This window comes from Ciconia boyciana, chromosome 1, assembly GCF_034638445.1.
Source record: "Ciconia boyciana chromosome 1, ASM3463844v1, whole genome shotgun sequence".
NCBI classification, from domain to species: domain Eukaryota; kingdom Metazoa; phylum Chordata; class Aves; order Ciconiiformes; family Ciconiidae; genus Ciconia; species Ciconia boyciana.
The window spans coordinates 125,954,487-125,978,591 of NC_132934.1; the positions used below are offsets into that span (position 1 = coordinate 125,954,487).

The window sequence follows — 24,105 nt, forward strand, 5'->3', positions numbered from 1 at the left end:
GTATTTTGAAAATGTTAAAGTCATCTCTTGTCAATCTAGTGGAGTGCTTTTAAGGTTATGTAACCAAAATTTCTAAAATATAAATTGAAATTCTAACTGAAATTGTAAGTAATATGATGTAGTATTGTACTGCAAGCCACTGGAGAGCGTAAAGGTGGAAGTGATGTTCTGGGAAAGGTTATGTGTAATGATGAGTCAAGCTGCAAGATTCTGGGTAGGTTAAAACTCCTTTGGGAAAATTATGAAGAGGAAGTAACAGTAGCAAATCCAGGAAATAATGCAAACATTTGTCTACATTTCAGTGCCTTTGTCCTTCTTCTTCCACCAAAATACAGTCTTACCCTGGCAGTATTCTATGTCATAAAATAAATTTCTTTACATGAAATCAGATTATCATTATTAGGAAAAAAATTACCATAAATTTGGGGCCAGCAAATGTGTAAGTCGTAGTATTATTTTATGGGTTATAAAGTGAAGTTCTGCAGAAAGAATTTGATTATCATTACTGATTGTTTTTTTACCATAAATCTGAAGCTAACCAATAGATATTCTGTTTTACTGGTATTTCATGTGATAAAATTTCACTATAACAAATGACTTACAGAGATTTAGTAGGAAGATGTAGACCTGCATGACGTCAGCATTATAGTGAAAACTATACAGGAGCTAGAACAAGGATGCAAAATATAAATGCCAAAAAACAAATACAGTGAAGAAAACACCATAGTAAGTCAGTGTCTTAGTATGCAAGATTTACTTGCCTATGGAAATAGATTTTGTAGTAGAAGGCAAATAAGAAATTCAGTGCTGGCTTAGCTGGCAGTTGAAGATCAAAGTGTTGAGTGCCAGAAGATCAGTTGAGTCAAGAGAAGAGGAAAACAATATCCTCCAACAAAATACATTTGCCTAAAGAGTAACAGTTGTTGTGATAAGAGTGGAAGGTCAGATAGATGTATTTTAATGTGATTCAGCTAATATTAAATAGGCTACAGTTGTGAACTTCTGCCTAAGACACTTTGAACAAAAGAGTAGAGGATAATGGAAATACTGTCTCAAGTGAAAGATACTTCGTCAGGAGTGTTGACATACAGAAATTTTTCTGGCTCAAAACAAAATTTGGGGAAAAAATTGGGAAAAGAGATAGATTTGGACACTGTAATCATTTAAAAAGTGAGTGTAGCATACATGAATTGTAGGCTTTGCATCAGAAACTTAACTTGAAATCAGTACTGAAGTTTATATTGCATCTTGAGAAGAAGTGGTGTGACCACAAATTGAGATTTCTGATGAGGGATATCTCTTTAAAGAGGAGCAGAAACATTTATACCTCTTTTATAGGTATTTTAAGGCTTTTAAGCTCATTTTCCTAAATTAAGAAAGTAGTACAATTTTGAAGAAATTCTGAATTTCATGTATCATCTTCTGTGAAAATGGGTGCTGCTTGGCTTTGGTAACACAATATATACTGATGCGGTTTTCATATTTTCAGGGTCTTTCCAGTCTTTCAGGGTGTATCATTTCAGTCTTAAAAAATAAGAAACGAGTGTCTGACTATGGTATATTCCCCTGTTTCATCGATCTCATTTAACATAGGAATAGGATAGGAGAAAATGTCATATGGAGAAGTTGTTGCACATCTTGGCTCATTTCTTGTCATCAGTTCTACTTAGGGTTTATCAAATTAGAAGAAAGCATAATCCAGTTATCTTACTGAGTACGAGGCAAGTTTCTTCCTGACTCTCATACATAATTAGTCTATTCCAAAGCACTTCATTTGATTTCTTTTTTATGACTGTCTTATCTATTCTATTGGCAATTTTGTATGGTAAGAACCACTGTTATCTGGGTTATTAAATCAAACTACTGTTTGGAATCTCTGCAGCAAGTATCAGAGTAAATGGTAGAAAGTATATGTTAAAATAATTCTTTTTTTTGCTCTGAAACTCCAAAATGGGAAACTCGTTTTTTTCCCAGAGAAGAAAAAATTAAACTGTTGAGAGCAATGATTTGGAAAAAAACTTTTTAAAGATACAAGGTTTTAGAAATGTTGAATATGGTATGGAAAACCATCTTCTTTACAAGTCTTATTGTTACTTCTGCCTTTAATATTTGCAGTTATTCTAGAGAATAAACAGAATCGGAGTTAAAAATTCTATCATGCAAGAGCTTTCTCTCACTGTAGCAGCACAAACCTATTCATTTCATGACAGTCTATCAGCCAGTTCAAGAAGATCATATCCTCATCCCAGATGATTTCTCTCAGAGACTAAAACAAACGCATCCACTACCCACAGTGCTTGCAAATACTTCCTACTGAAAATGAAAGCTATTGGTATCGTCACTTTCCAAAGAAATATGAGAGAGCAGCAATCCCAAATTGTGTACTTTTTCAATAAAGCTTTTATAAAAGTAGAATAACAATAACTTGTGAATCTAGGAATTGGAGAAGAAACAGATGATTGGGAGTGGCCTTAATATCTTCCATTTTTTCAGATGATGACAGATCCTCTGGGAATAATCCTCTCTATAAAAGGATATATTACCTCCTTTTATTCTCTGAAGGGAGGGAAAGCAAAGATACCTCTTCAAAGGAAAAAGTGAAGCACTCCTTCGAGAATAGATCATTTGACATAACAATACAGCACATTAGTGCATTAGTATGTAAAATGTTGGATTTTTCATCTTCTGTCTCAAGGTCTTTTTAAAAGAAAAGAAAGTCAAGATACCCTTTTGAGAGAGAATGAAAAGGATCAAAAAGCTCTACCTTTTCATGACAGAACTGACTGTTCAAACCATATAGGATTATCTAGATTTTTCAAACCATTCTTAAGTCTGTATACTATTTATACTGAGATCCCCAAATCCAATTACTAGCTCTCATAAAACTGAGTATTGTGTTGACAGCTGATTTTTACAGTAACTTTTTTCAGCATAAGCTGTTTAAAAATAAAGCTATTGTAAGAGTGAATAGCCCATTGGCATAATAGTAGTAGTAGTAGTAGTAATAATAATAATAATAACAATAATGATGTTCAAGGAAAATGAATCTATGTGGAGAGATATAAGCATACCAGTCTGTTTCTGTTTTTCTTCCATGGATTTTTAACTTTGTCTATAGCCTTAAATACATAGCAAGGAATGCATGAATCTTAAAAACATTCTTGGAGCTCACTCAGTTCTTTCAGCAAATAGCATGTGCTAAAAAAAACCCCTGAAAGCTATATAGATTTTTGCCTAGGACTATTTTATTTGTAGTGACAATGGTCACGGAGATTAAAGAACTGTTATGTACTCCAGAAGATGCCTGCAAAGGTGGAAGATACACAGTTACAGGGAAATATCCCTGTTCTTCCAAAAAAGAAAATGTAGGAAGTGAAGGAGAAGCAGTCCCAGCACTCAAGTGCTGGAGGTCACTTGGGACAGCGAAGCCATTGGCTTCTGTGCAAGCTCTGAAACCATTTCTCTTCATCCTTCAAGGGCCCTTTGCATGGGCTGCTGCTGTGGAGGCTGCAGTTCCTTCCTCGAGGCCCAGACAGGACTTGTGTTCTGTTTCTCCTGGGTGCTGTTAATATGGCTGAGCCTTCCTTGTGATTCACTGATGCGCTGGAGGCAGTGCTGCTTCCCTCGTGCTGCCGTGGCCATAGGTCTTTCCTCTCCCCTTGTACCACTCCCGTGCTGCCTTGACCATTCCACAGGAAACTATCAGCAAAAACCCCCCAAAACCTGGCTTACTGAGCTGAGCTGGCTCACCACACAGCCAGGTGGACAGCAGAGACGGTGTAAGTGAGGACTGCAGAGAGAGAATGGGAGAGCAAAATCTACCCGTTTGCTGGCAGTGTGTTTCATTTCTTTCATCCAACCATATCCTTACTGGGACTGAGGACAGTAAGAAGAAGGTGACAGTGAGGCGGTATCCCTTTTTGGATACATGCTGTAGGCAAATTCAAGTTCAGAATGATGAAATTCACCTCTGTCATTTTATCACTAAGTCCATGAGGTTGCTTTGCCATGGACTTCTCTTTCCATGTACTTATAATGACAGATTGGAGGAAATACCTCGTTTCTGCTAAATGAGATTCTTACTGTGGTTTGGCCTCACTTCTGCACCAGAGCAGTGAATCATTTAAGATAGGTGCAATGTTTTTGTCCTCCAAGCGAATTGTAGGAGGAGCAAAATTTAGGTGCCCCTGGTCTATAAGGGCAGTAGAAAAAATCATTCTTCTTATAAAGGCACTCTAACCTGGTTTTGGATTGGCCTGTTCTCCTCATTGTCAGGAGAAATTGGGGAAAGAAAATAGTTTCCTATACTTTTAAAGTTAGCATTTGAGAACATCTCCCTCTAAACACAAATGCCTTTAGAGATCTAACTTCTTTTATGAAAAAGGCATTGCGTGTTTCAAGCTAGGATTAAAGATAATATGAAAAAACTCCAACTTCACTCAAAATAATTATGTTAATCAGATAAAGCCACATAGTTTGAAAATGACAAGATCTGCCAGTTTCCAAAAAAATGTTAAAACAAATGCAGTACTTTTAAGCAGAATTTATGGAATAAGCCATCCTGAGAAAGCCATTGCCTAAAATGAAGATGAGACTTTGGTTTGCTTAGAGAAAGCTCCTGTCTTTCAGGAGTAGTTTCTTGATTCTTATCCAGAAAGTCTAATTGTCACAGAAGAATTCTTACTTCTTGTTTTACTTTTTAAAGATCCCGAGAAGGTGTTGCTTGCTTGCACTGAAATTTCCAGCAGAGGGAGCTTTACTGTTACATAGAGTAGAAAAACAGCTTTACTAAGTATTTTTCATCTACAGTCAGAAAAAGTGTGAGACCACTGGGGTTTTTTTAATGGTGTGAATTCATGACATCTTAATATGGAACAATTTAAAAGGGACAGAAAGGGCAAACCCTTTCCTAGAAAGAACGTTTCTGTATGTAGTGTTACAGTATTTCATCATGGTTCCTTTAAAATTGGGAAGTTCAATATAAATTATTAAGTGTACTATGGTAGTAATATGGAATCTGGTCTGTTCTCTGCTTCCTCTTTCCCTGTCAGTAGTGAAGGATTAGTTTGGGGGAATGGTAACATAATTTGTTTTTAATATTTCTCCAGTTTGTGGCTGCTCTGAGAATTTGTTCATACCGTATAAACTACTTTTGTGGCACTGAAACTTACTTTGCTCTTCCAGTGACCTTGTTTCCTTGACAGAAAGAAGTGCTCAAAAAGCAAAGACTCTCTGCTGACTGTCGTTCCACACATTCAGCTGTGGATACCCATTGCTCTCTTGCCTTTGAAGGTGGTGAGATTTTTGACCTGAAGGCATCTGTGCAGCAGGAGCAGGCATGCTCTGCACCATGTTCTTGAGAATGATGTAATGATATATTGCTCCCAAGTCTCAGTTCTTTTTGCTTGACGTAGAATTTTTTTTTTCCTTCTCAATCTTTCACAGGTTTTCATAACAATTTTTCAAGTTTTAATCAGTACTTCTGTACCTTTTCCTTTGTTGCCTACATGCAGGAGAAAAAGGGGCAGGGAATATAATTCCAGGAAAACTTCTCCTTTTCCCAAAAAAACTTAGTCTTTGAATTTCCCTTTTCAAGCATGACCTCATCAAGATTTCCAAGCTTCACAGTCTTCCCCTGTTGTGATGGAGTGCCAGGGATGGACATACCAAGAATCTTTATTGCTTTGGGGAAGCTCTCATTCTTTTTCCTGGCACAGACAATCCATTAAATGGACAAAATATAAATGTGGAAAGATGATTATTCTGTCAAAAGATAACACAATTATAGTGTTCTCTGTATTTAATGCAGGGCTGATTTGGTAGCTGAACAGAATACTGAAACCTGTTCTGTTATTGTTCCAGTCTCTTCTTACACACAAATTAGTATTGGTTTAAAGAGGTCTAGTCTATTAAATTTAGGGTCATACAGTGTACATGCAGGTAAGATGAGACTGTTGTACTTGAAAATGCACATATATGTAAACATTGTGGTCTTGAATTAATTGCAGTATGTAAACTATAAATTTTTTGTTAGCGGATATTTTGTGTACATATGATCAGTGGATTATCTTGCAGTTATGTTAGAAAATATATTGCATATTGAACCATTCAAAACTCTTTTCTGTATATATTTTAGTGCTTCATTGCCTGTTTTTTATTTTGTTTTATTTTGTTCTTAATTGATTAATTTAATTGATTAGTCGGTACATTTTTTAATTGATAAAACATTGCTTTTTGATGCTGATGTCATTTGACTTTCACATGGCTAAAGGAAACCAGGTCATAATGTATACATCAGCATATTTGTTGTTAACTTTGCCTGTACATTTTCAGAGACAGATGTATATACTTTTGGACTTGGACAATATGGGCAGCTGGGACATGGTACTTTTATTTTTGAAACTTCAGTACCAAAGTCTGTGAAACACTTGAGGAGGCATAAAATATGTAACATTACATGTGGGGAAAATCATACTGCTGTAATTGCAGGTATGTAAGTGAAAAATTCTGAAATGCACTTCCAGTGACTCTCTGTTATACTGTGAAAGCTTCCTGTATAAAATGAGCAGTAGAAGAAGACATATGCAGACTTACTAGTTCTAAAGGTTAAGTGAGCTAGTGAGAAAGCCGGATTTGATATTAGGAATTTCTGATTCACAGCCATGCCATGCATAGTTCTGTACATGGTATCTCCTGGGGGATTGTAACCTCATAATCATGCCTTGCTAACAAGTATTCTTGTTTAGAAGCCTTTGTTTTGCTATACAATTTCAGTCTTAGTGTTTTGTTGTTTTGGTTTTTTTTCCAAATTTGTCTAGACTAAGTCTAATCTCCAACAGTATTTTGTCTGAAAATATATATATTTTTGGATCTCATTCATCTGTTGAAAATCTGAAAATAATTGTTCAGGTTTTGCTTTTGGAAGAGAAATATTCCTTACTTGCATGGCCTGTTACTTTGTTTGTAATGGTTTTGTCCTGGTTTTGTACTGAATCTTTGTTATTAATAACATCCTTTTTTTTTTCTATATACAGAGAATGGCCTCATGTTTACTTTTGGAGATGGGCGACATGGCAAGTTAGGACTTGGAGAAGAGAATTTTACAAATCAGTTTGATCCCACTCTGTGTTATAATTTCCTGAGGTTCACAGTCCTATTGGTAAAACTTTTGTTCATGCTGCTCAGACATCAAAATGTTTATATTTTTATGAAACGTTATTAATGAGAGTTGACATCTCATTATAGGATTATTTTTTTCTACAACATTTAATTAGTAGACAACACAAATTGAAAGAAAAAGGAAATTATATTTACCTATCACTTATCACACTGTTCATTTAGTTTAGAATGTACTTGGCTTGGACTACACATATAGACTGCTTTTTAGGGTTTTACTCAGTAGTGTTGTGCTGTAGTGTTTTAGTCTATAGAGCTGTCTATATAGCCTATAACATTAAATATTTGTTGCTCTTAGATTGTTGGCAGTAGGGGGGAAACTAATATCTGTTCTGAAAACACCAGAGTGACATCTTTTTAATTTTAATGATTATTTGTGCAGTGGGATATTTATTAAATCTTAAGAAAATTTGAGGAGGTGTTTAAGAAATAAATATCACAGAATTGCCAGCATCAAAAATGCAAACATGACTCAGGATTGAGCAAAATTTGGGACAAAAGTCTGTGGCTGACTTCTGGTTTTTTACTGGACTTAGAGTTTAAGGAAGTTTTATCAGAAGTGGTAAGGGATTTAAACTTTTTAGAAAGTGAAACCTCTGATCTTTATGTAATTATACTTTGTCTCTTGGAGAGTGTAGGACTTTGTATTACATTTTGTGGATTTTGTGATAAAATACCTAGGTTTGTATCACTGAAGTTATCAGTATTGCCCACATTTGATTTGCATAAAAATAATTAGCTCCAATCCCCTCTAAGTCAGTGGAAATATCTTTGCTTGCTTCTGTATCAATAATTTGATAGACCTATCTTGTGTTCTGTTCAATACAAATATGTTGTATTTAAGTAAGAAGAAATGAACAAAGATCACTAGTCATTAATAATTGTAATTATGTACTTTTCTCTTGCTAATGTCATTAGGAGCTAAATTTGAAGCTATTTAATATCTCTTTTATTATGTTTTTCTTACAATCTAAGTCCCTAGAGATGATTGTAAGAAAATTAGATCCTTGTATTGATACTTGCAAATGAAATAATCAGACCTTTTTTGCTGTAGGTTGCTTGTGGTGGTTGTCACATGCTAGTTTTTGCTGCTCCAAGACCTAAAGGATCTGAAGAAATACTCTTAGAAGATTTATATGAGAGCCGTTTGACTGCTACTGTCTCTAAAATGAGTGGAGACTCACTGCTAACAAACACCTTACAACTAACATCAGCACGAATGCGACGTCGAGAGAGGGTAAGTTCAGAGCTGTTTAGAGTTGCTGTACTTGTTTTAGGAAACAAAATAATGTTTTAAATTAAAATCACAGCATATACCCACCAGATAAATATATCTCCTTAAAATACATGTTTAATTTTAATATATAAAAAGAAGAATGAATATCTACCCTAGTCCCAAAATTGATGCAGGTAGAAGATAGGTATTGGTTAGATTTTACTTGTTTATTTCTATGAAAAAGACTCAAATTGGTTTTGTATTTTTTTTTATTCTAAAATGTAGAGCCTGTTCCTTTGCATTTTAAAAAATACCTTAGAAATATAAAAAAAAGAACAAGAACCTGACTCTTTTTGGTGTTACCTCTAAGTCCTTGAATAGATTAAACAAGTTCATAGTTTATAAAATATCAAAGGCGAAAGTTTCACAATCAGCTTAAAATGATCCTAAGATCTTGTAGCTACTTAAAATAGTAGTTTCTTCTCCTTTATCTCCACTACACATTCCATGTGATTTCTTTAGCAGCGCAATGAGTTGGATCATTTCACTTGCCTGTCTGAAAACTAACTCTACCACAAAACCACATTTATTTTGTAATAAGATATTGATGCTGTGGATTAAGTAACTCAGTTTTATTTGAGAAACTAGAATTTTCATTTTAAATAAAAATCATAATTCTTTTTATCCTTTATCTATATTTTAAGACTGCTTGAGATTATTGTGTAGAAACGACCTAAAATATCCCACTATTATCTCTCCACTTTTTATAAATAATTAAAATATTCAAGAAATTTTGTTTATGCTTTGCATACAAAGTTACAACACTGTATCATCAACTAAAGGAAAATACCACTGTTAAGTATGAGAGGTTGCTTACATTTTATTCTTCTACTCTTATTCTCAATAATTTTTTTTTTAATCTTCTAAAGGAAAAATCACCAGAACAGTTTATTCGAATGGCACGAACTCTGCCTCCACTGGGAGGAAGCTTCTCAAAATCTTCATTGCCTGTGACTAGCAACACTAGCCCACTCTGTTTTTCTGCAACAAGTCTTCCTAAAGCTGAACGTATGAAGGATAGAGACCATAAAAAAGGTGAAGTGTCCCTGCATTTTGTTGCTGTTTTCTGAGAATTATGTAGTTTGGCTCTCATTATTCATAAACAAATGCCCAGTTTGAACATGAATGAAGGTTTAAGTTCAGTCTTACCTCAAGAGGGTCTGGCAGAATACAGACGTGAAAGTTGAGAAATGCATACAATAAATTGCCTCACGCTTGGTTCAGGTTTGGAAAATGTGCTTAAAGATTTAGAGGGTTGAGTGAAAGAAAAACAACTTCTGAATTGTGCCTGAGGTTCTTCAAGCCTGTAGAAATATGACTTCACAAAAATACTGTAAGAATATTCCATTTCTCCATTTTCACGGAAAAAAAAAATAATTACAGAAAAAAATCGATGAGGAACAGTCGTAAAGACACAGGAAGGCCTACAAGAGACCTTGAATAAGAAAAGAGGTCTACTAATTCTTATAGGAGCTTTCTTCTTCACTTGGAAATGCAAAAGTACTCTTTACTCTCTGTTATCTAAGATAATAAGGATTTGCAATATTCTAGCTAATGCAAAAGCCTGGATAACAATGATACTGATACAGTGCTGGACTTTTGCACAGATTCTCTAGAGCAGTTCTGGGCTTCATCTGGATTCCTGGGCATGTGTGATTTCCTGGGAAGAGCAGTGCTGAAGAGTGCAGAATGCAGTTTTTCTGTGTAAAAGTTAGCTCAGATTTATTGGACAGTCAAATCCAATTTGAAAGTAATAATTCAGTTAGAATTAAGATGATTATTTGTAAAGCTGCCAGCATGTCCATTAGCATTTCTGGTTCCAGGAAAGCAACGCAGTGAAATTTGAATTGCCTTTAGAGTCTTCTGAGGCCTAAAACCTCAGGTTTTGTGCCATATGAAACTGGTTATATACCTGATGAACTTGAGGTGAACCTGAAAATGATGTAGGTACATTTTTATGATGCTGCATTGGAGTTAAACTCACTGTCTCTCCATCCATTACACAGATAATGTGCAATGTGGATAATATGACTGCAGCTAATTTAGTCTAATTGGTACACTATTATTGAAGAGATTATCCAAAAGAAGCTTTGTCCCATGTAATATTTATGCTTTGAAAGCCTGTAAAAATGGTCAGACATCTACAGTGCACTGAGGCCAGATTGCTGAGCTACCTCTAATGTTAATACTGATGAAAAGGAGGTGGAAGTGTTTCTGCTGTGTCTTAGGCTGGGGGAATGAGGAATCTCAGGACTTCAGTCCTATGTCAGTAGAATAGAGATAATCTCTATTTTACAAGAGTGGGGTGTTCTGTTTGCTGTATATTGCTTGTTCCTATGGTATTTGTTTACTTCCCCCTATTTTACCTTAAAGAAAAGAATCATCAAAAAGATAAACCTGGTGAAGGCTCTGCAGAAGAAGATTCAGATAATGAAAATAAAGACAGAAACCTTGGAGATACAGCTGACATCCTAAATATGGTAATATATTCCACTAATGAATCTGTGATTCGATTGTTTTTATGCAGGGGAAGACCATAGCAGCTAAATCATGTTTCAAGTTCTACTACTGAACTCCTGGCTAGCCCAGAACATCATATGTGGCATCAAGAAGTACTGACATACTATTAAATGAGCATGCATTTTAGATCATCGTTATCCAATGCTAGAGTTTGTTTTCATTTTCCAAGTAATGTTGTAATATGAGATTGAATCAGTCCAAGTAGTGCAGCCCCTCCCCACGCTTTAGCTCTGGATATCAGAAAGAAAAGGAGAAGGACACTGGATAACTACGTGGTGATCTCTATCTCTGACCTTCCTCATCTTGATGATTTCCAAGAGAGAGGACTGCAGGAAATGAAGCAGAGCGCTGTCTTTTCCTGTTCAGAGGAGCTTTTTTAGTACAGGTGGATAACATTAAAGGGAAGACCAAAATGCAGACATTTTGATTATTTGGTGATCCCCAAGCATGTTCCTACATATTTCTCTTATTTAAAAAATATGTTCACCTTATCACTTGTACGTTTCTCCAAAACATTTTGTTCTCTCGGCCAATAGGGCATGTCCTGGCTTTAATGCAGTGCACTGGAAAGAGTGTTGGTTTTTGTCTTTTTTTTTAACTTCAGTGGAATGGAAACAAATGAGCAATTCACTGTGGACTCAGCTCAGGATACGTTGTCAGTTATGCTGGAGGGATTGCACATTTTACAGGAATTATTACTTGTTTGTATTTAACAGTAGTTTAACAATCTGTGCATACCATTTATTTAACAGTTATAAAACTTTATTTTCATTTACAAGAAAAAAATTGTTTTCAGATATGATGCATAACGTGGCCTTCATTGTTTATAACATATTGCACACCTTTTGTGCTAGGCTTCCTTCTCCTTTTTGTTTTTATACCCATTGTGAATCAATTTTAAAACATTTATCAGAATGAAACAGTAAATTTGTAAAATTCTGTCAGGCAAACTTGTCAAAATAGAAAGAAAAATTATTGCTCTTCTTGAATCTGATTGAAAATAATCTGTTACAGCATAGTTGTTTCAATTTTTCTAAACTGTGGCAACATACATCTTATTGACAAGTGTGACAAGAGGAGGAAAAACCTTTAATATAATATTGATGTTACAAATTCTTGGGAGTCAGAAACCAGAACTGTCCATGCTCACTGTGTTGAAAAATAATATGGTGGTTAAACCATAAGCAGTTAACAAACAGCAGCACAGAACATTATCTTGTCATTTGGAGTATATGGGAAGGGATGACCAAAATCTCACTATACTTGCCCACCTAGTAGTATTCTTCTACATTGCCTTGCCTTTTCTTTTTTTGCTTTATATAGAAGAGATAAAGGCATTAGATTCCAATGAAAATTTCTGCTGTACAATGTTTCTTTGAACATGTTCTTTCAAGGCTGTGGTATCAAACTGGATGTTAAGCTGAAGGTTGTGATGGTAAGGGAATAAGGAGTTATATTTGTACCCACAACTTCACAGTGAGTGGAAGGTGGATCTAAAATGTGCTGGTGGGCTCTAGGAGAGGGCATGTAGCTTTCAGTGTCTACAGACAGTTTAGATGTTGACATCTAAGCTGGTTACCACTCTCTTTATAAGGAGTAAATGAGGGAGTGGAAGTGAAATAGGTGAGTTGAGTGATCATACAGATTTGTCGCAACCTGACTGTGCAATAGTATTAAAATTTTCATATAATAGCTGTGTTTAGTAGAACTGGGCTTTGATGCTGCTTTCCCTGTTAGTTATATTTATTTTTTTAATAGAGATCTTATTCTTTGCAGACACATGCAATGAAATTGAATCCCAGAGACCAGTCCCTAAAATTATCACCACTCCAAAAACAAAAGGTACTGTAACTAATTATATGTATACACGTATACTTATACTGATGTTTAAAAGATCTATAATTCTTGTATTATGCTTGTACTTTATTGTTTTGCTTTGAGTTTTAAAAAAGCTAGGCAAATTTTATAGGCCTCCTCTTGCTAATTTTCTGAATATCCATGAGGTAAAATTCTAAGAAGCTGACAGAAGTCGGAGAGAATTTGTGCACGCACATAGAACTCCTCATATCCAGCATAGTTTGAGATGAGAGTATATAATACTTGACCAGTTTAAGGAACAAAAGACTATCATATACACTTTGTAACTTATGCTGATAACATACATTTCTACTGGTTTGTTGCTATTAAAATATTTTAATTGATTTTTGGGACACAATGTAAGTAAAGATTTTATTTACAGAAATTCACCATGGAGTATATTTAAAGGAGCAATAATACCGGTTTTAATTATGAAATTAAAATACTTTTGTATTATCTTTCTATTTCACTCCTAAAGTGATCCCAGCATTTCAGCATTTTGGTATATTTCATCATAGTTTTATTTTATATTTTAAAAATTATTCTGCAGAATTGGTTTAATTAGTGTAAAATTTAAAGCCAAAAGACAACAGATTTTCAGACTTATTAGAAAAAGCATAACAGTGAGTGCATCAGAAGATTTCCCCAGGGGAAAGGTGGAGGAAGGTGTAAGAGAACTGTAGTTCTTTCCTTCTGTTTGCACAGCCTGACACATTGCATGTGCTCTAGTTTATGGGACATGATACTGGCTGCACAGTTCTTCTTGCATTCACTTGGTGTGCTTGCATAGTGAAAAAGGAGTAGTAGTACATTTATCATCAACAGAAAGTTACATTCTTCTAATATGTGCACTTGTAAATTCATTTCATGTGAAAGACTCTACCTTTTGTGCTATCTTTTAGTCCCCTCATACAAATTGTTTCTTTTCTTGTTCAGATGTTTTTGTAACCTTTTTCTTTTGCTGTCATTTGTCCTTAATGCTTTCCTTCTTTCTTTTTAATTTTCTGCTTCTCATGTGGAATAGAAGAACAATAAAAATGTGAAACTGAAAAGAGATGGTAAGGGTGGGCTGAAAAACAAGGATTCTGATTTCATGAAGGAGGGCTCAAAATTAGACTCTGGCTCTTTACAAAAGCAGTCTTCACTTTCAGAATCACTGGGACAAGATTTAGAAAAAAGTAGTTCCTTTGTAGGGAAGACTGTGGCCAAAAAAAATACAAGGAAAGGTAAATCTGAGCATGCACAAAGTGTTAGTACTTTCAAAAGTGGTGTTCAACAAATTACTAGGGACAAATGCAGATTAGTGAAAAGGGAAAAAGAATATATGGAAAATCCTGAATTTGTCAAAGAGGAAGTAACTTATAATCTTCCCACTGAAAAACAAATTCCAACTGAAAAAACAAATTCTTCCAATAAAAAGTCAAAAGCTGTTAAATCTAAGCAATCCCTTAGAATAGATGTACTTCCTTCTGCATCCAGGGATCGGCCTCAGGCTGATTCATTAATTGTACAAAAATACAGTCCTATTAAAAAGCAAGGAAGTCAAGAAGCAGTAGGAAGTCAAAACAAAATAAAGGATGTTGCTGAAAAATCTGATAAATGTGAAACAATATATGTCAGAGGAGAAGAAAGTAGTGAAGAGCAGAGGGTTTTTAAAAAAAAAGATCAATTTTTAAAACAAATAGCTGTAACTACGGCATCATCTTCATCTGAGGAAAGTAGTAATGATCTTGCAAAATATGTATGTAAGAGTAGGGAAAAAGAAGAGGACTACTGTGAAGACAGAGAGATCCAGAAGGCAATTAAAACAGTAGAAAATGTGAAAGATTTGGACTTAGAAAAAGAAGCCAGTGAGATTGAGGAGATGCAAGTTACAAACAATGAGAAAGAATATGTAGAAGAGACTGATATAAAAAGTCTGAATGAGGAAGAAACAAACTCTGAAGCTAAATCTGATGAAGACAGGCAGTTAGAAATTAAGAATGAGGAGGAATCTAATCAAGAGCAGGAGAGCGAAGGCAGTGAAAAGGGTGAAAGTGAAAAAGAAAAACTAGATGAAACAGTTGACGGTGAAGGTGAACTAGGGGAGGAAGAAGAAGAGAGTGACATTAAAAAAGATAGATGTGAAGTTTCAGTAGAAAGAGATGAAGACGAAGAGGAAAAAGATAATGAGGAAGAAAATGAAAGAGAGGAATCACAGGCTGAAACAGAGAATGAGGGTGCAGAAGAGATTGAAGAGATTAATCAGGAAGATGCCAAAGAGCAAGGAGATGAGGAAGGCAGGTTGATGGAGGAAGAAGAAATGCTGAGTGAGGGAGATGAGGACATGGAGGAGGAGGAGGAGTATGCAAAAGAGGAAGACATTGAAAAAGAAAAGGAGGAACAGGTTAAAAGTGATGGAAGAGATGAGAGTGAGGAAGGAGGTGAAGATGGAGAGGGGGAGGAAGAAAAAGAGGTAGAGGCACAAGAGGAAGGAGAAGATGAAAAGGAAAATGAAGAAGAAAACAAAGAAAGGGATGATGAAAAAGACAAAGAGGGTGAAAAGGAAGAGTTGGAAGAGTCATTGGCAGGGAGGGAAGAAGAGGTATCTGAAGAAGAACAGGAAGAGGAAGATGCAAGTAGGAGGAGTAAGGAGGTGGGGGAGGATGGAGTGGAAGAAGGACAAGAGGGGGAGGATGAAGTGGAAGAGGAAAGAGAAGAGGAGGGGGAGGAAGAGGAAGGAGCAGAAGCAGAAGCAAAAGGGGAGGAAGGAGTAGAAAATGAAAATAATGAGGAAGAGGAGTGGGAAAATGAAGAAGAGGAAGGGGAAGAAGAAGGAGAAGATGAAGAGGGAGAAGGGGTGGAAGAAGAAGAGGGAGAAGGGGTAGAAGAAGATGAGGGAGAAGGAGAGGAAGAAGAAGAGGGAGAAGGGGAGGAAGCAGAAGAGGGAGAAGGGGAGGAAGAAGAAGAGGGAGAAGAGGAAGTTGAAGAAGGAGAGGGAGAAGAGGGAGTTGAAGAAGGAGAGGGAGATGAAGAAGAAGAGGAAGAGGAGGAAGAGGGAGAAGAGGAAGAGGGAGGGGAGGAAGAGGAAGGGGAAGAGGGAGAAGAGGAAAAAGGGGAAGAGGGAGAAGAGGAACAAGAAGAGGGAGAGGGGGAAGAAGAGGAGGAAGGGGATGTGGGAGAGGAGGAAGAAGAGGATGAGGGAGAGGAAGAAGAAGAAGAGGAAGAGGAAAAAGCAAAAGGTAAAAGAAAAAATTATAGTAATAAGCTTCCACAAAAGAAAAGCAAAACCAGGAAGCCAGGGAAGACAGAAAGTACTGCTTTACCAAACAGCTCTAAACAAAAAATGAAGTCCAAACAGCATGTAGCAAACGGTTTACAAAATTCAGAACAATTTTGGAACAATGTGCTACCTCATTATTTGACACTAAAGTAGCATAGACTAATGGAGATGCATTTTAAGCCTCTTCAGGAAACTCTGGAACTATGGCAGATTGATTTTTATTACTTAACATTTTTTTTAATGTAGTCAAAATATATTATTATGCATATACTTTAAGTGCCAATTTCTTGAAAAGGTCTGAAGAAAATGTTTAGATTTGCGAAGCTTTTATGAGAGAAATCATATAAATTGTTGATACAGTCATTTACACAGTCATCTTTATCATGTATGACACCGATTTAAAAAAAATAATTGCTGAGGAGGCAAAATATGTTTGCCTCTTAATTAAATTATAATGTCATGCTGACAACATGAATTATACATTGTAACGGTGTAATCTTCTTTGCCTTTGAGTCAGATTTCTTAAGGTAATGCATCAGAGTTAGTTGCAGGATAGCTTACCTGTTAATGTGCCTTATATGAAAGGAGTGTCAGTAAATCATCACAGATACATATTTTTAAATTTTGGTATCACTCCGTATTCATTCCCCCTACTTTCCTTCTGTTCATATATTGGTAAAATGTTTGAGTACTCGGTGTAAATTAAAGAAAGGACAAGTTGCCAAATTTACACGGGTCGGTAGATGGGAGGTAAATGGCAATACAAGTCTGGGTAAATGGTGGCCTGGGCTTTTTTGTACGCCTTAAGGTTGACTTCTTATGTTAGTGTCAGCACACAATTATGTGCAAAAAGACAAATACAAGTCTCAGAATCTGGCCTAGATTAGAGTCAGAATGCATCTGTTTAGGGATAATTTTTGACTGTCACATTTGGTAATTAGACATAATTAAGAATTTGAAAATAGACACCTGTAAAACATTATTTACTTGTGTATACTGTGCAGTAAACAAAAGATTTAATATCTGCCTACAGAAGACTAAATTACATCGGTCATCTAACTCTAAGGTTCTCAAAGAGGGGAATATACTTTGTTGCAGTGTGAAGTGTATGTATGTTTTCAGGACCAGAGCCTAAGCTTCTCCTCACTGGAGGAGATTTGTCTTTTTCCCTCCTAAAAATCACATCTGTGATCTCCAAAAAGAGAATGATGTAATAAACCAAGAAGCCAGATGGAATAGTAGAGAAAATGGCATGAAAGTGTGAATTCTTTTTGGAAAAGACAAAGTATGTTAATACTTCTGGAGTTTCCTTCAAATACACAAACAAATCTTGCAAATTATTTTTGTGACTTTGTAAGATATTGCATTACTGTTTCAACCCTTAGTGGTTGAACTGGCAAAAGAAGGGATAGGAACTCGTCATACAGCATTATTACTTAAATACTGTGGGTGGTCTGAGAAATTTTTGTAAACAGATCTCAGTATTGACATTCTCTAGAAAAATAGCTATTTAAATCCTATTTGAAAATGAGGACAGGAGAAGAAAGGAATCAAAGTGAATAAATGTCATTCAATAAAAATGTTAATAGCATCAATACTTATGTTGAGATTATGAAACATTTTTAATGTTGTTTTGTAAGATACTGACATTAAACTGTCTTTGACACAATGTCTCCAGAATTTATTTTCTAAAAAGGCTGTAGTAGATTAATAGTTTGCCAGTAGATTCTAGTCTAGTTCGATCCTTCTTACCTCAGTCACCCCTTCCATATACCGCATTTGAAGGTAAGATCACTTCCAGTCACGTGCCGTATGCCCTAACTATAACAAAAAGTTAATCCAGTGACTGTATTTTGTCCCTGTGAAATTTGTTTCAAGCTTTGGGATTTTCTGGAATACATTGTCTTGACATCAGCGTGCATAAGTCTTTGGAAAAGGGTAAGTGTCCTCATATTCTGATAGAGTGGAATATTTTAACAGTTAAATGCACTTCCCAAGAAAACAGCTCGCTCTAACAACGGAGTCCTCGGTTATTTAGCAGAAGTGCTGCGTTATCACTGAACTGCTGTGAAAATATTTGCTTTTGAAACTAAGTGGAGCTAAGCTGTGTTATTTTATCTTTCTTAGGAAAGATTAGGATGTTACTGTGATTAAACTTAGAGTAATATTGAAAAGTATTTTTATAGGCCTAAAACCGTGTTTCTTGGACATGACATCTACTTATCTGTGATTCTAAAATTCAGCTTTGGAAGAAAACTGTGCTGTGAAAAAAACCTGTTATGTCTTATGAAAAATATTTGCTAGAGAGAGGGGGGAAAAAGTGAGAGCACTTCGAAGCAAGTGATTTCCAATTCCACATAGGAATGGCTCTTCATTTACTGTTCGGCTGTATCTTTTAATCTAAATCCTTAGGCAAATGGGGACCATTTGTTGTTCCTCTCTTAACATGCGCTGATAGCATAAGGCTTCCCAGGGGAGTAAAGGAAGCCAAGTTACGGGCATCTCCTCTTCTTTGTTTTGTCTGGATAAAAATTCATTGAATTGAAAACTGATTTTATATTGTTTTGTGGATCATCCCTGTGGTAGGGGAAAAGCAGAGCATTACTCCAGCACTTCTAAGGGTTTTCCACAGAATCGTTACATAAATCGTACACTGTGCCAATGTTTCTGGGCTTTGGGGGGACTTTGGAACTCCATTAGTGTAATGAGTGGAATTTTATTTAGTTTGACTCATACGGGTTTATAAAATTTGGTACTTGTGGTTTTGTGGAAATTCAGTATGTCCTTGGTATTTATTATGGGATACAAAAAGATTTATGTGCAGTACTTAAGCAACATGGCAGAAGTACTCCTAAACTAGTTTTTAGTAGAGAAAAAAAATCCTTCAATAAGAGAGAAACAACAGGCAACTGCCCAGACCAAAGGTCTATCTAGTCCAATATCTTTTTTCTACCAGTGGCTACTGGTGAATGCCTGGCAAAAAATACAAGAATAGAGCAAACATGTAGTGTTACTTCTCCTGTGTAATCATTCAGTATACCCAATATATTCAGTACATTCAATAATCTGTGGTTCAGAAGATATATCTATTGTATTTAATAGCCCTTTTTTTTCCATGACTTTCTTTCAGTCAGTTTTTAACCTGTTTAGCATCCAGTACATGTTTTGGCAAACAATTCTTGGATTACTTTACATGTTGTTTGAAGAAGTAACTCCTTTTTTTGTCTTGAATCTGTCTTTTGGAACCTTCATTTGATGTCTCTGTATTCTTTTATTAGAAAAAAGAGCATTTATTCCCTCTTCATGATTTATTCCCTCAAGATTGTCACATGGAAAAACGGTTCAGCTTTAAACCAAATCAAGATCGAGGTGGTTTATTGATTTATTAGTAACAGTTAACCAGCAGTCAACCAACCACACGTTCAAGATCAAGAGCAGCAATATAGCAGGGAACAACAACGCTAAACGTCCGTAAAATGTTAATAAGCACCTGCAAATTTCTAAGCACCCGCTAATCTCAGAAGTTTTAATGCCCCTGCACACTCTCACATACATGTTCACAGAATTACATATGCACATACTGCCTTTTATAGCAGGCATGAATTACAAGCACATAGCCCATTTTTGGGGGGCGGGTTTCCAGTCTGCTCTTGGCACACACCTCCTGTTAGAGATGAGGACGCTCTAGATTACTTTTGAATATGCTGTAGCACAACTCTTCTCTTATGCCTGCAAAATTTCAGCAGTTAAATTTTGCCATTATATCGGAAAATATCAAACTATTTATTCAGATAATAGTTCTCTCTGCATAATTGATGCTGAATAACAAACATGTCTTTCTCCAAACTACAGAAAATGTCTGGTTTTCATTCACTATTTTTTGTCTTATCTGGATAGGTACATGGTTATTCTTTAGAATGGGGCCTTTAGGAATCATACAGAAAAGGACATGTAGTTTTTGTTCCCATTGCTTTTAGGTTTTTTTCCCTAGCTTTTCTTAGCTTTACTCATCTTTTAAGATAGATTTTAGCTTACATTCTCCAAAGATGACACTACCTTCTAGATCTTACATCTCAGAATAGCACACAGTCTTTCGTTTTTATTAATTGAATTTGTGGTGTGAATCTAGTCATTTGACAAAAGTGTTGTTAAATACTCTAAAACAAATGAGAGTGATTAAAGGCAGAGCATCTTTTTTAATGCAAACTGAGTTGTTTCTTAGTGCGTATAGGCTGTATTTATGAACTGTGTGCTCACCTGAACTTCTGTGTATTGTCTTTAGTTTTATAATGAGTATTATGGGAAGCAGAATCAAGCTCAGAAATAACAGGACCTTCCGACAAAAGAATGTTGTCAGATCTGTAAGAAGGCAAAAAAAGGGCAACATAAATGTAAAAGGGCAAATTCTCAACTAATTTCTAAATGTGCAATTCAAATAAACGACGGTGTTTAGTACTGTCGCGTTCTATGAGCAACTGAGCAAATATTTTGCTTGCACAAATGGCAAACCTATAGTTTTGTCCTCAGTTAAGTTCTGAGCATGTTCGTGACCTGAAGTCACTCACTGAGCTGTAATATTTTTATACACTTATTCATATGTTTTAATGGAGAGAGGAGAGGTTTGCTTTTGCATATTGAAAGGATTTTGGAGAGACAGCTTTGGCGTCAGAAAATTGCACTGCTGAGAGCTACAGAGGCTTTATTTTTCTATTGCAAGAAGAAAAAGCAAGTACACTTAATCACTGTCTTTTTTAAGGATTTGCGATAGTGCCCATTGCTTCTTTGCTTGGCAACCTCATGCTATAATAACTTAAACAAATATTAATACTGTTATCTCCAAAAACCATACTTAGTTATGAAAATATTAATTATCAGGGCCCTGAAATGTCAAGTGTAAAGATATTTACCATTCTGGCTTTCGTAAATGTCCCAGCATTGAAAAATCAGACATGACTCTTTGCTCTTTCTGTCTGAGGTGGGTTGCAGGGCAGTCTGCTGGAATGTCCCACGTTCAACATTATGAGTTTAGAGCTTTATAATTTTTCATGTGTACCCCACCTTTCACATAAGTTGCATTTGTGGTTTGTGTGAAATGTAAAGTATTTGTGGTTTCATATTGAGAATGAGAGAGAGAGCAAAACAAAAGTAGTTGTAAGCAGAATTTTATATTAAACAAAGCCTTTCTCTACATCTATACCTGTAAGGGTATAGATCACAGTAGTATTGAAGAGCAATATTTCCCAATCCCTGTGTACCAATGATATTACAAGAGACTGTGCTGTGCTGTTCAACTGGAAACTCAACAATAATCACCAATCTAATATGAGTTTGGGATTGTGAGCCACCCTGGCAGAGACTGGTTTTCTTACAGGAAGTTTAAAATACTTACTTTCATTCTATCCAGCATCTAGCCAAGGCACAAAACGACTCTCATGATTAGAAATACAGCAGCAGAACTGCTGCAAAATTTAATCTGTTTTACTAGGCGCTTCATTGTCATCTCTGAGGAGAAAAAGAACAAAGCAAACCTGAATGTGTCCTGTATCAAGAGAACAGAAAGAAGTTAAGCTGTGTTTTAAGCTGACCTTCCAATAGCTGGGGTAGAACTTTCGCAAGTACCAGCATGATGTGGAGAACAATTGCATGGGGAAGCTGGTGGGACTCGTGTTACTAAGTTGGGTGTGCTTTGACAAATCTACCCATACAAGATGAGAATGGGTTTAAAGATTATTGATGGTTGTACAGAAATTGCCACTTTTACATCAGATGGTGGATCTCCCCTGAGAGACCCACTCTTGCAGGCTGTGGAGGTTTTAGCAGTGACTCGTAGGGCATCCTTTGCAGGAATGTATGGAGAACAGAGAATCTTGAAGAACCTTCCTGCCTGCGGTGGTGTTATTGGTGAAAATTTGCCTTTGTCCGTATTTTTACCTAAGCACTGAATAATAACAAGCATGATTAAGGCAGGATTTCAACAAAAAGCACAGGATTTTGGAGAGACGTGCAGTACTCTAAGCTATGTGGCACAATAAAAGCAGAAAGTAGTGACTGTCCTCATTCACTTGCAAATACGTGGGAGCTGCATGACAAACTCCAGACACTAAAACTTTTTCTATAAGAATTCGGAAAAAATGCACAAACTGCATCCAAGTGTGGGCTAATATTCCTGAGTTAGTTTTTCTCTGTGTCTGTTAGCATTAAGAATTCATTTTGTATGCAGCATAATACCTTCTAGAGACACACTGAGTTTTTGAGATAACATCAACATATTCTGATTTGGAGTTGCTCATTATATTTCATCTGTTTTGCTTAAGTACCCAGGATTTATTTTGGTATGCTATTTCCAAGTGACTGAATATTAAAGGGTGTTTATGTTACTATGTAAAATAGCTCATATGAGATTATACTTGATGTAAATAGTCTCCAACTTATTTTGTGATTCTTCACAAAACACCTTAAAATTCTTTCTAGTTCTATAGACATTTTTTTTCCTTTTGGACATTGATGTTATTTATTTGTTCTCCAAAGAAAACAAACTTTTTTGAGAAGATAACAGTTTTGTATATGAAAGCTGTAGTACATCTGAGCTATTTCAGATGTTGATTTATCTTGGGGAATAAATTTAAATAATAATTGTTCTGAACTGCTGGAGAAAGAGAATCCTCTAGATAACTCTATTTAAATTGGTTTTGTAGTGAATAGTAAAAATCTAAAACAAACCTGAAAGTACAAATACTGTCTTTTTTAGAATGTAGTTTTACATTAAAATTTTATGCATTGTTAAGTAGTTATTCATACTCAAACAAGAATGCAGAGATACATCTTTCTCCAAGTACACCTACAGCAGCAAGCTGGCAAGCCACAGAATAGTTACACCAAAGCCAACTGAAATAATCTTTAAAAGTCAAAAATCAAAATAAAAAATCCTTAATCCTCAATCAAAAAAGGACTGTACTGCTGTGTCATAAATGTCAGTGTACTATCTCTGAATGACACCTGAAGTCTTGATTAATAAATGTAATCAGATTAATTTGCTGAATGCAAAGTATGTGCACTGCCAGCCTGTGACAAAAGTGCACAGATCTAAACTGGTAGGTCCTTGTGTTTGGCTTTTAGTAAATAAAATATATTGCATAGAAAAGTAGTGGCAGAAAAAGACTTAGAAGCGCAACAATGAAAAATGAGTCTGCTCAATCAGTTTCTAACTACGTTATTTACAGCTATGTATTCACTACTTTATTCCAGTTTTCTCAGGGTGACACCATGCTGTTGGAGGATGCAACTGTAGTATCACAGTACTATTGTGGTAATTAGTCATCACATATTCAGGATAATCAGTGTAGCACCATGTGGCCATCTAGTACTTTGAAACATTTTCTTCCATGATATTTACAAGAAGGCATAACTATCTTTAAAATTAATTTTTTGCTTGACATGTAGCAATGGAAACTCATGCCTGACATAAAAATGACTTCCAATTGTTTCACTGTCTGCACAGTGTGCCTGAAATTCAGCAGTTCAGCATTGCATTAGTATTCCAGGATACTTACATGACAGAAGCATGAAGGGACTGTTTTAAGTACCAGGTATCCATGTAAAGTGCTCTTGACATAGAATTGTACAATTAGGAAACCAATATAACCTAGTGGAAATCTAGATGTTAACTTTTAGACAAAGTAGACAGGCTCGACTTTTTGTTGAAAATTCTTTTAAGCTGAGCTCTTCTATTTGTCTCCATGCCAATATATAAGGAAAGCCTGGTTTGGCTTGTTGACTGCCTTGTAATTGAAAGAATAAGCTTTTAAATCTCTCCTTTGAGTACTCTTATTTGAGTATTTATGTCTTTGAATTTTGTCAGTCATGAAACTGGATAGCTCTTTCTTTAGTAGTCATTAAAGTGAAAGATACTTCTCTAAGGTTTAGAGTAGCTGAGCTAATAACTTTTCTATATTAATAGCTACAAAATGAGAGTCCAGTTCAAATTCCTGATGACAAATGGCTAGCACTATGTGGA

The 24,105-nt window shown here is 35.7% G+C and overlaps 1 protein-coding gene across 1 annotated transcript in view; it reads left to right on the forward strand.

The window, feature by feature from the left end:
- The window catches only part of RPGR (retinitis pigmentosa GTPase regulator), a 43,017-nt gene extending 26,611 nt beyond the window's left edge, over positions 1–16,406 (forward strand). The window contains exons 8-14 of the mRNA XM_072848263.1: positions 6,334–6,489; positions 7,035–7,159; positions 8,231–8,413; positions 9,322–9,487; positions 10,826–10,932; positions 12,749–12,814; positions 13,854–16,406. Coding sequence (XP_072704364.1) covers positions 6,334–6,489; positions 7,035–7,159; positions 8,231–8,413; positions 9,322–9,487; positions 10,826–10,932; positions 12,749–12,814; positions 13,854–16,244 — 3,194 coding nt within the window. The 3' untranslated portion in view covers positions 16,245–16,406. The remainder of the gene's footprint in view (positions 1–6,333; positions 6,490–7,034; positions 7,160–8,230; positions 8,414–9,321; positions 9,488–10,825; positions 10,933–12,748; positions 12,815–13,853) is intronic.
- The last annotated feature ends 7,699 nt before the right edge of the window (positions 16,407–24,105 follow it).